Below are 13,832 nucleotides of genomic sequence, written 5' to 3' on the forward strand. Positions count from 1 at the left end.
GCCCGGCGCAGACTGCATGCTTTCCCATCTGTCAGCCCCCAGAACACAGCGATCGGCCATTCACACCCTGCTCTGCTCTAGCCATGCCTCCCCCCCCCCACCCCCGTCTGCCAGCCCGGGCTCATTACAGGATGCTCCGAGGAGATTGGCTGTCGGCAGGAAATGCACCCACGCGCTCCAATGACCCTCCTCCCAAAAAGCTCTCTGCTGCCCACTCTCATGCAGGAAGACGCGCCAAATAACCAAAATCAATGTGGTGTTGTTTTAACCCTCTGGGGGCGAGCCTTGTTCTGTCACATGACTGCTGTGGCATGTAGTTTGCATTCCTGCTCTGGTGTGACAACATTGTCAGATAATAGGATTCTTTCGATGATACTAATGTGCATTTGCAAACGAAAACAAACTGGAATGCATTTCTAATATTTGCAAGAAAACCTCCATTTGATGCCAGATTTAGACACTTTGACTGCTTTTGATATTCAGTGCTAAAGACATATTTTTGTCGTTACTAAAAGAGTATTTTAGCGGCCTGTTTTTGAATTGTTTTTAGCGAAACCGTAATGCTTTGTCACGCTGAAAATACAGCGTGTTTAGCAAGAATTTATGTGACGAGGGACCCTGTTTGGAAAGCACCGGCGTCGCATCATAAATAACGGTAACACCCAGAGGGGGGAGCGGAGCGGACCCTATTCCCCACGCTATAACAATTCACTACCTACTGTACATTGCTGCGGGAGGTTAAGCAATATAGAGTCGTATATCAAGACAATAGGCCTCGGTGCAAAATGGATCACGGGAGAGAGTGCGGTGCCTCGGAGTGCATTTATTTAGTGTATTCATTTGTATGGGCTTTAGTTGGCTATATTAAATCAGGGGCGTTATAAATGAAGCTATTGGCCAACGGCATTATTCACGAGTGTCTGGAAGGAGGCGAGAGCTGGCAGCGAAGCGTGTTTGCTCTGTTTTTTTTCCCTGTTTGCCCTACTTGTCCAGTGCGTGGCCTTTCTTCACACCAGGGGTGGACTTGCACAACAAACATGTTGCGTTTTTTTTTTTTTTTTTTGGAAGCGCGCCGCCTCGAGCAGTGATAGATGAGTAGCTCCTCCTCGAGGGTCTATTTTCAGCCGTGTGCTAATGTTGATGCGGGCGACTCACAATGTGTATCGTGTGTAACTTTGCTGCACCCCAAATATTAAGCACTGAACACCAGGCGGCTGATAATCAATGCAAACATGCTTTTTCTCATGAAAATATAAGTTAACTGTGTGATGTGTGGGTAATGAGTACTTAAGCAGAGGCGGGGAGCAGACACCTTGGCAGAAGTCCCTTGTCTCTTATCTTGACATGAGATTTTTACAGCTTTACAACCAGCAGAATTCCCCTTTTTAAGGGCTCTGGGTGATTTGATGGCCTAATTGACACCATATTGTGTGTAATGGCTGACCTGGGGCTGTATTCTTTCAATTAAGTGCCCCTCCTCCTCCTCCTCCAACATCCTCCCTCCGATCTCTGCAGACACTTTTATCCTGCTTTCTGTCAGACACACTGATGCAGAGCGTCTGCAGCAGTGATGGATGCGCCCGGACTCACCATTTAGATGTGTTGCATATTTAAATTTGCCTTGAATACATTCTTATTTTGTTGTTGTTTTGACCCCAAGCAACTTCCACCCTTCTTTGTGTTTATAACTAGCATGTTGTCTATTTAAAATGCCCTGGAAATCCTGTGTAAATTCACCTTTTGTGCTGTTGAATGTTATGAGTGGATGAGTTTCAGCTGTAAAATGACACCAATAAACTCTGAGTGGAGACGAGTATATTATGGTAGGATTAGGCATAGTTTACTCGGCCCATATTATCGGGAAAGTTTGACTCTTTTCACTGTCATTTGTTCTCACCTTTATTTCTCCGTCCTCCCCTCCTTCCAGGCCCTGGACGGCTTCTTCTTCGTGGTAAACATGGAGGGCAACATCGTGTTCGTGTCTGAAAATGTGACCCAGTACCTGCGCTACAACCAGGAGGAGCTGATGAACACCAGCGTCTACAGCGTGCTGCATGTCGGGGATCACGCCGAGTTCATCAAGAACCTGCTGCCCAAATCCCTCGGTTAGCCTTTTTTTTTTTTCTTCTCCCCCCCCTGCCAACGTTGGCTTTGCTCCCCGGGTGTTTTTTTCCTACTTGTCAGTTTGTGTCTGGCTGTGAAACACTCGTGGTCCACCTCGCCCATATTAAACCAATGTTTGTGGTTCAACGGCGATGTAGAGGATGTGTAAAGTCAGCTTTATATACAGGGTTGGCATATATAACCTATAGGTTCTTCATTTTCTCTTTTTGCCGATGCTCAGCCCAGCAATTCACTCTCGCTCCTCTCCTCTTCCTCCCTCCCTCTTTCAGCTAATTAACTTCCTTTTTTCGGCTTCTCTCCCCTGTCAGCAGCATCCCTCCCTTCCTATATTCTCATCTCATGCCCTTCCTTCCCCTTCTCTTTCACGTTTTGCATGTTCTCACCCTCACCAAGTTCCCATTTTTTAACCCTCCTGAAAAGCATTGTCTTTATTCTCATCACATGAAAACAGGCCATTTATTTTTGTAAATCAGACATTTGCCCCCACCACCACCACCACCACATCTCCTTTCTTACATATCTCCGTTCTTCCTCCACAATCCCACCTCTCCATCTCCTCTGTGCAGGAGAGGTGATTGTTATGTATGTCAGCGCACCTCGTCGGGAGCTTTTTTTTTTTTTTTTCTAAGTCCCTTCTCCCCTTCCTCTCCCGGTGCTTTCGGATTGAGGTCTGAGTGCCCAGCCATCTGGGTAGAGAAGCAGCACAGAGCTGAGCGAGTACCCTGGAAACGTTCAGAGGGGCTGTGTCCCAGATACTGGGAGATTATCAATGCACCCAATGAGATCACAAACCAGATGGAGTGTGATGGGAGTTTGCTGGAGTTAAATGTGTCTGTACATGTCTTTTTATCTTCTTTGAGTGTGTACATATGTGCTCATATGTATGCATGTGTTGAAAAGAGGAAAGACTGGCAGCGGTGTTTTTAGAGGACGTGCATATGGAGGCCTGGCTGTGATGCATGGCTGTGAATGGATGGTACAGGGCTCCAACTCGTTATAACTGACCCAGCAACAGCTTTTTTTTTTTCACAGTTTTTCCTCCTTCATTCTCTCCGTCTTGCTCTCATTATGTCTTATGTGATAGCCTCTCTCGTTATGTGTTTTGTTGTTCACTTTTATCGTTCTAAAAATCTCCCTTCCTTGCAGTGAACGGCGTCCCGTGGTCCAGCGAGGGTCCGAGGAGGAACAGCCACACGTTCAACTGCCGGATGCTGGTCAACCCCCACGGCGACAGCCAGGACGAGATGCACGAGCACGAGCCTCAGCAGCAGAAATACGAGACCATGCAGTGTTTCGCCGTGTCGGAGCCCAAGTCCATCAAGGAGGAAGGAGACGGTACGCGAGAACGCCGGAAGATCATTAAACGCGAGCGTAGTTTGGAGAAATTTGCCTCCACTCGTGTGATTTTAACGTTCATGATTAAATCTAGTGGATTGTACTTTTCAAGAAATAACGAGCTCTAAGTCCTCCGGTGGAACAATTTCTAAAACATTAAGCAGTCATTATAGGAAGCAATAGTCGGCAGAGACGAAAACAGCAAACCATTAGAACTGAGGAAAACAGGGGAAACAACTCGAGTAGTCTGGCTGAGGAGGATTTCAGAACTCATTGCATCTCTACCTTTGATAACATCAGAGTGATCTCTGTAGTTTTCCAGTGGGCAGCTGAATTAAATGAAACATGACTCGATGGTAATTGTTAAATAGTTTAAATCGATGGCTCATGTAGCGCGGAAACCTTGATTGAGACAAAATAAGAGGCTTTTTTGGGGGGTTTTATAAAACCTCAGAACGTGACCGCTGCAGAATGAAAACAGCTTTTTAAATATGAATCCAAGCTGCAGGAATTTACATGATGCATTGAAAAAAATGGTCAATTAGCCACATTTTTTGTCTTATAACTGGAGTCGTATGTGGAAAGCGAGCACCAGCGGCTGAACGGGGAGCAGTTCTGGTGCCACTCAACTTACATCCATGAAAAGTTAAGTGACACGAGGGAGACGAGGGGCTGGGCAGCTGTCATTAAGACCATCTATTATTCATGCACTTCCTTCACAAACCTGGGCGTACGACTCCGAGGAAAGACTGTGGACGTTATCGCGTCAGCAGTAAAAATCTGTCTTTTGATAACGGTGGGATAATTCTCCACACTGAACACGGTTTGGGTTTTGGAGGCATGCGTGTGCAGATCGGCTCCGTTTTGCTGCAGCCACCAGCATAAACATCTGCTCGCCTTCCCTGGGAAATGATTTAAATTGTACGTTGGCTCTGCTCTCCGTACAGCGCTCAGTCAGTGAGAGGTCACCGGGCTTTTCCAGCGGTTTTTCATGCCTTTTAGACTGGAACTTGAGATCCTGTAGTTTGAGTACATTTCCATCACAAGGCACCAACGTCTTTTATAGAGCACGATACGTAAACGACTTCAATATTCATCTTAACTACCTAAATCCTGTTTTTCTTGCTCAATGAGCAACTTCCCGCTGCCACACCACAACTCATTGGTTAATTAAAACAACAAGGGGAAATGCAAATGTTTCACTCCCGAGTCTCAACCTGTCTTTCCCTCTCTCTCTCTCTCTCTGGCTTCCTTTGTGCACCAGCTGCTTGCCAACCATACTTTGGCAACTAGACTTGACTAGGACGGAGGCCAGAGTTGCTCCAGCGTTGGTGTGTGAGTAGAGAGGCAGGATCAGTGGTTGCAGTTGCAGGAATTTGTCCAGCCAGAAGAGGACGGGAGCGAGGAAAGGAAGGAGGGGAGAGGTGGTGGCGGTGGTGGGGGGGAAGCGAGAGAATCGAGATTCACAGATCTGAGAGCCGGACCACCCAAGAGCTTCTGTTTACAAGTCAAAATGAGGAATGTGTGTGTGTGTCAGCGCTGGCATGAAATCTACATGTGTGGAATGGGGGGTAATACTGGCACAGGAAGTTAGAAATGCAGACTTTTTTTTTTTTTTTTTTGGGGTCACCCCCAAGTCCTGGTGTCATCTCCGTCTGCTGTCATGATTGAGCGATGGCCATCTTTTTAATGTCGGTGGCCAGGGGAGGTGTCATCAGTGTGTGTGTGTGTGTGTGTGTGTGTGTAGGTGAGACGCACATACATGCGTGCAATGACACACACGCACCTTCAAAGGTCACACTTCATCATTTCCCTTGCCAGCGATCGCTGCTCCTCCTCATGAAAGGAGCGGCGCCCTGATCCCCACGCTCATTAATAACTGTATTAATTATGTTGCCTGGGAATAACATGCATTTCATTTTCCTTCCCTGTCTCCGTTTCTATCAATTACGCCCCTTCTCCTCCCCCCCTTTCCCTTCCCCCCCATCCCCCCCTTCACCCCTTTCTGTCTTCTGGCCTGTCCTCTTTGTTTTACATCTTGAAAACCTCTTGTTCATCTCCACGTTTCTGTCTTGTTTTCTTGCAGACTTTCAGTCGTGCCTGATCTGCGTCGCTCGCCGCGTGCCCATGAAGGAACGACCCATGCTTCCGGCGCATGAGAGCTTTACCACACGCCAAGACCTGCAAGGTACGCAAAGAAGAAGCTAATATAAACTTGATTTATTCTAGCACAGAAATATAGCCAATCATGGTTCCCTAGAGCAGGAGGTCCGTGACCCCTAGGGGTCCGCAGAGTTACTGCAGGGGGTCCCCAAAATGATTTGATCCCAAACTTTATTTCTTCCAAAAATACACATTAACATGAATTCAACCTATAATAACCAAATATAAATCTTCCTGTTTATTCAGTTATGAGGTGAAATTATGACGTAGAGATGCCAACATAGAATTAAAATATGTTTTATCAATATATGGCTCAGCATTGTATACATACATCATAATAAAGTACTGTTATACATGGTGCTTTAGGCTGCACTACACATTATTTATGGCCCGGTTTAATAAGGAACACTATTATATGATATGTAATAGGGGGTCTCTTCTATATACGGTAGTCCTAGGGGTCCTTGAGCATTTTCAGCTGTTTGCAAAAGAAATGATGCAGTCCCTTTTAACACGAGCACATCCTCCATCCCTTGCCACCAACCCGTAAATTAGCTCACACTATAGTTTTAGCTGTTTCAAGATTATTATATCCTTGATAAAGGCCCTCGGGATTCACTGCGTTAGCTGAGCACGCCTCCCGCCTGTCTGCACTCTGGGAGGTAAAGCATGGTTGTCTCCGTCTCACCTGGTCTTTGATGTGCTCGCACCATTCATGTGTGTGTGTGGCATACACTCACACACACACATGGTTACCTGCCGAGTAATTTACTGTAATTCCCACCCAGACTGTTGTCGACGTACGTGTTTACATGCTTGCATTTGTCTGCATAAGAAACTCCGATTTTTCTCTCCCGATTCTTGCTGTTTATGGCGTTTCTCTATGAAAAGGTTACCCCTCTGAAGAGTTCTTTAGTCGGTCCCTATGGCTGTTATTCAAGCCCGCTTGTCAGCCCTTTTTAAATGCTTCGCTGCCTCCATTTAAAACGGCATACCGATGAGGCACAACACTGATACGAGGGAAGTATGCGTGTGTTTACACATAGCATGGATGTATTTGTTGAGCTCTAAAGATAGTTAGTGTCACTTATAAATACATCACATAGCATGGATGTATTTGTTGAGCTCTAAAGATAGTTAGTGTGACTTATAAATAATAAAAGAATCCTTCTCCCTCATGTGTCTAATTGGCGAGCTTACAGTTCATACTGACAGTATTTGTACTGGTGTGTGCCTATCTAATCTTTCTCTGCTCGGTTGATTTCAGCGCCTCGCTCGCGCAGACGAGTTGTGATTTTAAATGTAAATACGAGTCGATCCTCGGTATTTCTTCAATCAATGTCGAACCACACAGGCTGTTCTGCAGAAGAGCGAGCCGAGGGGAGAGCGTACGTTCTGGCCAACAAACCGTTCTGCATGTTTACGTTTCAGAGAGACACATCGGCTCAGCTGCTGTGGGGTTTTTTAGTGCGTGTTTAGGGAAAATCCTCACTTCCATGTCCGACCGAGGCCCGCTTAATCCGCTCCTCTGTGTTTAGGTAAGATAACGTCCCTGGATACCAGTCTGCTGCGGGCGTCCATGAAGCCCGGCTGGGAGGATCTGGTGAGGCGCTGCATCCAGAGGTTCCACCTGCAGAACGACGGAGAGATGTCTTTTGCCAAGAGACATCAGCAGGAAGGTAAACTATATATATGGATACTTCATGTTGATGTTTTATGATGCTGCATTCAGATGACTGCATTTAAATACAATGGTGATTTGATCACAGGGCCAAGCTAACAAAGCAAATGGTTAATGGTAGCCTGATTCTTTAAGATCTTATATATATATATCTTCTTTATATATAGTGCTCCGCCACGGCCAGGCGTTCAGCCCCATCTACCGGTTCTCCCTCTCCGATGGAACCATCGTGTCGGCCCACACCAAGAGCAAGCTGGTGCGCTCACCCGCCACCAACGAACCCCAGCTCTACATGTCCCTGCACATTCTTCAGAGGTATGCATCGCTGACATACACCTGTGTTGGGAAGAGAGAGAGACTAACCTGCAGTATGAAGTCGGTTACATGTTTTGGCCTGTTCGTGCCCTGCAGCTCCGTGGATGTTATATAATGTGTACATTCATGCTTGCCATTTGGGAATCGGGTCATAATAATATGATATGTAAAGGGTATTTAAGTTAAACACAGTGTGCCAGCTTCCCTGTGGTATATGCAGTTCAAAATAAACAGCAAAATAATATGAGAGAAAATAATTGCTGTTTTTCCGCTCCTTGCCGTGGTCACTTTTCTACATGAAAACATTTAAGCTGTATTGTCTGTGTGTGTCTGTTTCCGCCTCCAGGGAGCAGACGGTCTGTGGAATGGGCCAGGACATGGGTCCAGGCAGTCAGGCCACGGGGATGGCTCCCAAACCCATGAACTCCTCCACTCCCTCCATGACTCCTCCGACCCCGGGCACGTTGCCCGGTTCGGGGCCTCAGGGCCAAGACACTACCATCAGCAGCAACAGCACGCCTTTTTCCTCCCCGGGCCCCGCCGGTCCCAGAGAACCGGCGGCGATGGGGGGCCACATGCAGGGCTACCGCTTCGGCTGTCCCCCGCCACACAACCACACGGGGGGCATGCAGCCGCCGCAGCAGGGGTCCAACTGGAGGATGAACAGCCCCTCTCGTGCAAGCCCCAGCCCAGCCGGCGGGCCCCATCCACCTCAACAGAACTCTATGTTGTCGCCCCGGCACCGAGGCAGTCCGGGGGGAGCAGGCAGCCCTCGTGTAGCAGGAGGCCTGCACTCGCCTTCCCCGGTGGGGATGTGCGGCGGCGGCGGCGGGCCTGGAGGTCCAGGTAGTAGTAGCACAGCTAGCGCCCATGCTAACAGCTACACTAGCAGCTCTCTGTCTGCTCTGCAGGCCCTGAGTGAGTGCCACGGTGTAGGACACGGCCACGGTGCCCCTCACGCACACACGCTAGGGTCTCCCGACCGGAAGATAGGCTCCCCAGCCGGGGTCACGCAGGGGTCAGGGGTGAACTCTCATCTGATGTCAAAACTGGGAGCAGGCGGCGGTGCCGCTGGTGGTGCAGGGGACTCATTTGGACCTCACTCAGACGTGGGTCAGGGCCACGGCCAGGGCCAGACGGAGAGCAATCTAGCCGAGCCCAAGGAGGAGAGGGACGAGGGCCACGATGCTCACAGTCGTCTCCATGACAACAAGGGCCACACCAAGCTACTGCAACTGCTCACCACCAAGCCAGAGCCACTGGAGACGCCGCTGTCGCCCGGCGCAGGAGGGGACGGTAAAGACCAGGCGGGGGTCGGGGGTCGGGGCGGCCACGTCGGAGGGAACACTCACGCCTCGTCCCTTAAGGAGAAACACAAGATCCTCCACCAGCTTCTTCAGAACAGTACTTCACCGGTGGACCTGGCCAAACTCACCGCCGAGGCCACGGGCAAAGAGCTGGGCCAAGACCAGGGTGCTGGTGGTGCAGCTTCTGGGGAACTTGCTCCGAAGCAGGAACCCTTGAGTCCCAAGAAGAAGGATAATGCCCTGCTACGCTACCTGCTGGATAAGGATGACACTGGACTGAAGGACAAGATGCCTAAGCTCGAGCCGGGGGAGGTGAAGGTCGAAGGGGGCAAACACCCTCTTGTGAAGACGGAGAAACAAGACTCGGGATACGACCGGGCGGAACAGGTTAGTTCGTTTTTTTACCCCTTTAGTGTGAAAACTGCTTTATTTCCGTCTGATGAAAGAACTAGAGCTGCCCTAAATCTGACTGATTGTAACCTCCTTCTCTTTAGCCCATTGCGAAAACTTTTTTTCTTTTTTTTTTTTTGCCCTGCGCTGCTCCACTTGCCTCCTCTCCATCTGAGCGTTAATCTGGGTTAGGCAGCAGATGTTGGCTCCTCCAGGCCCCCATGTCCACACAGGACGCTACAGCTAAACACCAAACGGTCTGGCTGCGTAGAGGTCAGACAGACCGACACACATACAGTCCCATTCATATCTACAGACTCGTCGTATACGTCTTTTTTTAATTCACGTACATAAACACATCTGGTCCTTTTTCGCTGCTTATGGGTTGGCATCGCGAAGCCAAGGGAAGCTCTCCGCCAGCTTCAAACAACTGTGACATTTGGAAGGAGCCCCTGCGGTTCTGCAGCCATTTGATCCTGGTTGCGTTTGGCCAGAATCCTCAGGTTTGGCACCGAGCTAAGGTCAGGCCTGGCACCCAAAGAGAGAAGAGGAGGCGAGAGTAAAAGGGAGGGAGAGAGCGTGTCGCCTGGTTTGAAAAACTCTTTAAAAGTTCTGCCGACTCTCTTAACGCGGGGGAAACTTACTCGTACCCTTTCATAAAGGAAGCCTGCGTGTGACGCGCTCGACTAAACACAGGTTTGAGACACGAGTCTAGCAGCAATGTAGATGTATCACACAGATCACTGCCACGGAATTACATAGAATTATAGAAGAGAACATGAACGTTCTTGCAAGCTGTGCTGCCTCAAATCCTGTCATGTATCTTCCTCTTCTTAGACAGAGTAGGTGTAGTCATGCCGTCTGACAAAAGCTGTTTTTTTATGTAGAAATAAATAACATTTCTATTGAAACGGAGGGTGTTGCAGCATGTTAGCTAGCCATGCATGCTTGTTGTGCATGTACAGTATGTGCTCGGGCCACTTGGGTACATATGAAGAGGGGGGGGGGGGTGATTGGATGGATAATAAGAGGCGCTGTTGCACTGAACAAAAGAAGGAGAGATGAGAGAGGTGTAGATACCCCCAGGAGAGCCCGGCCTCGGCAGGCAGAGTGAAAATGATGAGCCATATGCTCCTGCATGTCCTCTCTGCTGCCATGGAGATGGAGGGGAGAGGGAGGGAGTGGTGTGTTTGTAGAGCGAGCAACGTACCAGAAACAATAGAAGGGGGGGAAATAGAAATAAAGGTTTATGTCTTGATACTCCAGGCTTTATTTTTCCACAAGGGGCCGGTGGGTTCTACCACTAAAAATAAATTGCCTGCTAATCTGTTGATTTCCAGCCTTTTTTTGTGTTTGACAGCACAAATGAAAATTTTTGGATTTCACATTTTTTTTTTTTTGTTAACAGTGGCTTCCCAAACGCCAGAACAAGGGCATTTATCAGACATGAGCTAAGCCATGACTTCATTAGAGCAATTACATGTGAGCAAGTGGCTTTTATGTTCCTCGCTGGTGAATTGCCGGCTCGGCCATGTGTGAAACCTGATTGTACTAGTTTTAAAAAGTCCACTCATCCTTCTCTCCACTAACCTCACCCACTGCTTTTTTTTTTTTTTCCGCTGCCTCTCCCTCCTCCTCCTCCTCCTCCTCCTCCTCTCCTGCTCATGATTGTTTGAGGGCTGAATTATTGATGGCCAGAGGAGAGCTAAATGAGAAATCAGAGCAGTAGCTCCATAGCGGCTCCGCTGATGGAAACTATAGGTATGGTCGTTTCGTCCCGCGGGAGACAGAATTATCTGTGTTTTACAGGCGTGAACATACCGTCCCCCGTTTACACAACAGTAGCATCCTCGTTTCAATAAATGAGTTAATGTTTCTCTTTTTTTATTATTATGACTCCACATAAAACACATGTTCTCTTCGTTATCGCGTCAATAAAAATCTGTCAAATTAAGCAAACAAGTCGTCGGTAAGATAATAGACCCTCGGTTGGCTGTGGTAACACGAGTGGTTAATTGCTTCGGCAGCTCGGCTCAATATCTAGTATTTCTGCTCTAAAAAAGACTGCCGGATGTAGGTCGCCATCGCTGCAGCTCCTCGGTGACCCTGAATGAAATGAATGAGTTTGTCTCTTCCAGCACCGTCTGGTTTTCTGGTTTTAATAGATCCTTCAATAGTTTCTCGGCCTCAATACTGTACTTATTCTTCTTATTTGTTATTTTTTTAGCGCTGAAATCAGGTGATATATTGTACCTGACATCACACAGTTCCTTTTCTTTATTTTTTTACAGTATATGTCAAGAGTTTTCAAGAGCTGCTGTAGACCGAAGTCCTCCTGAAAGAGTATTTCACTTTCATTAAATATAATTGCTACTCTGCCAGAAGAATAGGCACCGCCGTCGGAAAATATATTTTATATACTGGATGTACACGGTGAATAAGTGGCCATTAAAAAATAATCGGATTACCTGTCCCACAGCATGACATAATCCTGCTGATTTGATGTTCAACCTGTTTCTGATTGAACCTTTTTGAGTTAAAAACCACAAGTTATCACACAAATCAGTTATTGCAATTTATGCAATGAGATTCATCTAAATATTAATCTGGATTGCCCTCAAAACACACCTTTTCACTCTTGATTTTAACCTTTTTTTGCTTGTTTTGTTTGATTTAGTTGCTTTTGTGAAAGCGTCTTTGAGCATCTGGAAAAGCACTATATATAACCAATGCATTATTATTATTTAATAATAATAAATACCTCAGAAGTGCTCAGTTGTAACAGTTAACCTTCAAGTATGGCTGATGTAAGGATTTGCTCTTAATGTTGCAGTCCTTCTTGTGACTCCATGTTTTTGTTTCTGTTGACAAAAAGGCCAGCATGATATCTGGAGTGAAACCTCTTCTTTTTTTTCTCTCCTTTTGCCTTACTTGACAGTTCTGCTTTTCCCGCCCTGAGTTTTCGGTTCCCTTTCCTTTATAATAATGTGGGCCATGTCAGAGAGGCACAACGCTCACACTGCCTCCTTAAGTCCACATTGACATTGGTGCAATTGGGATCGTGTCACATGATGACACTCATTGACGGACTTGATGGCTTTAACTCGACGGATTCAAGTCAAACTGTAAGAACACAACGTTTGGCAGAGCCTGCTGTGAGAAAGTCAGCCAGCTGCTCTTCCTTAAGTCGTACAGAGTCGGCCCCCTTTTTATATCAAACATTCTCAAACGTACAAGAAAGCGTTGCTAATAATAGACATGTCATGTATCTGTATTTTCTTTTAAATTCAGTGAGAAACCACAACTTAAGAGGAACAAATAAAGTAAAGCCTCACAACATTTTCCAACCAGGTGACAATGTGTGTGTTTGAGATTATCTCTAAAGCTGAAAAACACACTTTTTTTTAAAACATACACATGTACTCTTTAAAACAAACAGCGTGTTGTAATGCACAGTGCGTGTCCTCAGCTGCTCTCCCGCTGTGAGAACCTTTTTCTAACGTCAAAGAACTTAACCAGCGATCTGCCGATTCTGACCCCCGCCTGCCGCAGTGGTTTGACCCAAACGTGATGTATAGAGATGTATAGATATATACCGGGATGTTAGGAGAGTAAAGGACGTGGATGTGTTCGCCTACATGTATTGACAGATGGAGAGAGTCAGAGGGGACGGGATTGATAGAAACGGGACCCATTAAGGGTAAAAGCAACCAGAGAAGACGAGAGAATAGAAAGTGGGAGGAGAGCGAATCGAAGAGGAGGAGGGAAAAGAGCAAGCTGAGAGCATACAGGAGCATTACATCATTCCTGACCTCATTAGGGCTTTTCTCTCCACCACCACTGCCTCCCCCCCCTCCCACCCCCTCACTCGGCTGCTCTCTCTAGCTCTCCCACAGCCTACAATAAAGCATACGCAGTCTTTAAGTCCGAGGACACTTTTAAGATAGCCGTGCTGTCGTAGCCTTGTGTTCTTTATCGGGATTTACATGCCTGGCAGATACCGCGTCATTGTCTGGAACAGTGGAGCACAACAGTGAAACAGTGGCTGGTGTGCTTTTTCTTCTTTTTTTTTCTCCCCCTAGCTAGTACAGTATGTCACGATCAAGTGAGTCAGTCAGTGAGTCCCAGTGTGCTGCACTCTCCTGGCCACATGCAGCCGGTGCAGCTTATTTACCCAAAGTCCCTCCAGGCCTCTCTAGGAAGCAATATGATCGCCTATGTTGACATTTTCTGCTTCAGTTCACTTCTTTTTATTGTCCGCCTGTAAGAGCAAACGCAGTACAGTAATGCTGCAATCGATGTCGCCGTCTTGTAAAGTCATTAATGTCCCACTTTTTGGTTAAATTGTGCCAGATTGGTGTTATTTTAACTGCAGTATTTATTTATGAGAGAAAGAGAACAGTTTAGTCGGAGCAAATCTTCAGACAAGCGAGTAGAAAGCAGATCCCTAGCGTGGAGTTGTCTTATGTTTTAGATAGTTGTGTGAAAAATGAAACAAAAAAAGACAGATAGCTGAG

At 47.1% G+C, this 13,832-nt stretch overlaps 1 protein-coding gene across 2 annotated transcripts in view; it reads left to right on the forward strand.

Annotated features, from left to right (window-relative positions):
* Positions 1–13,832, forward strand: part of ncoa2 (nuclear receptor coactivator 2) — a 51,069-nt gene that overhangs the window by 26,342 nt on the left and 10,895 nt on the right. For both annotated transcript variants that reach the window (XM_084033839.1, XM_084033840.1), the window contains exons 5-10: positions 1,928–2,105; positions 3,271–3,459; positions 5,546–5,647; positions 7,161–7,301; positions 7,471–7,618; positions 7,965–9,312. In XM_084033839.1, coding sequence (XP_083889965.1) covers positions 1,928–2,105; positions 3,271–3,459; positions 5,546–5,647; positions 7,161–7,301; positions 7,471–7,618; positions 7,965–9,312 — 2,106 coding nt within the window. The remainder of the gene's footprint in view (positions 1–1,927; positions 2,106–3,270; positions 3,460–5,545; positions 5,648–7,160; positions 7,302–7,470; positions 7,619–7,964; positions 9,313–13,832) is intronic.

Source organism: Eutrigla gurnardus (genome assembly GCF_963514095.1).
Source record: "Eutrigla gurnardus genome assembly, chromosome: 18".
NCBI classification, from domain to species: domain Eukaryota; kingdom Metazoa; phylum Chordata; class Actinopteri; order Perciformes; family Triglidae; genus Eutrigla; species Eutrigla gurnardus.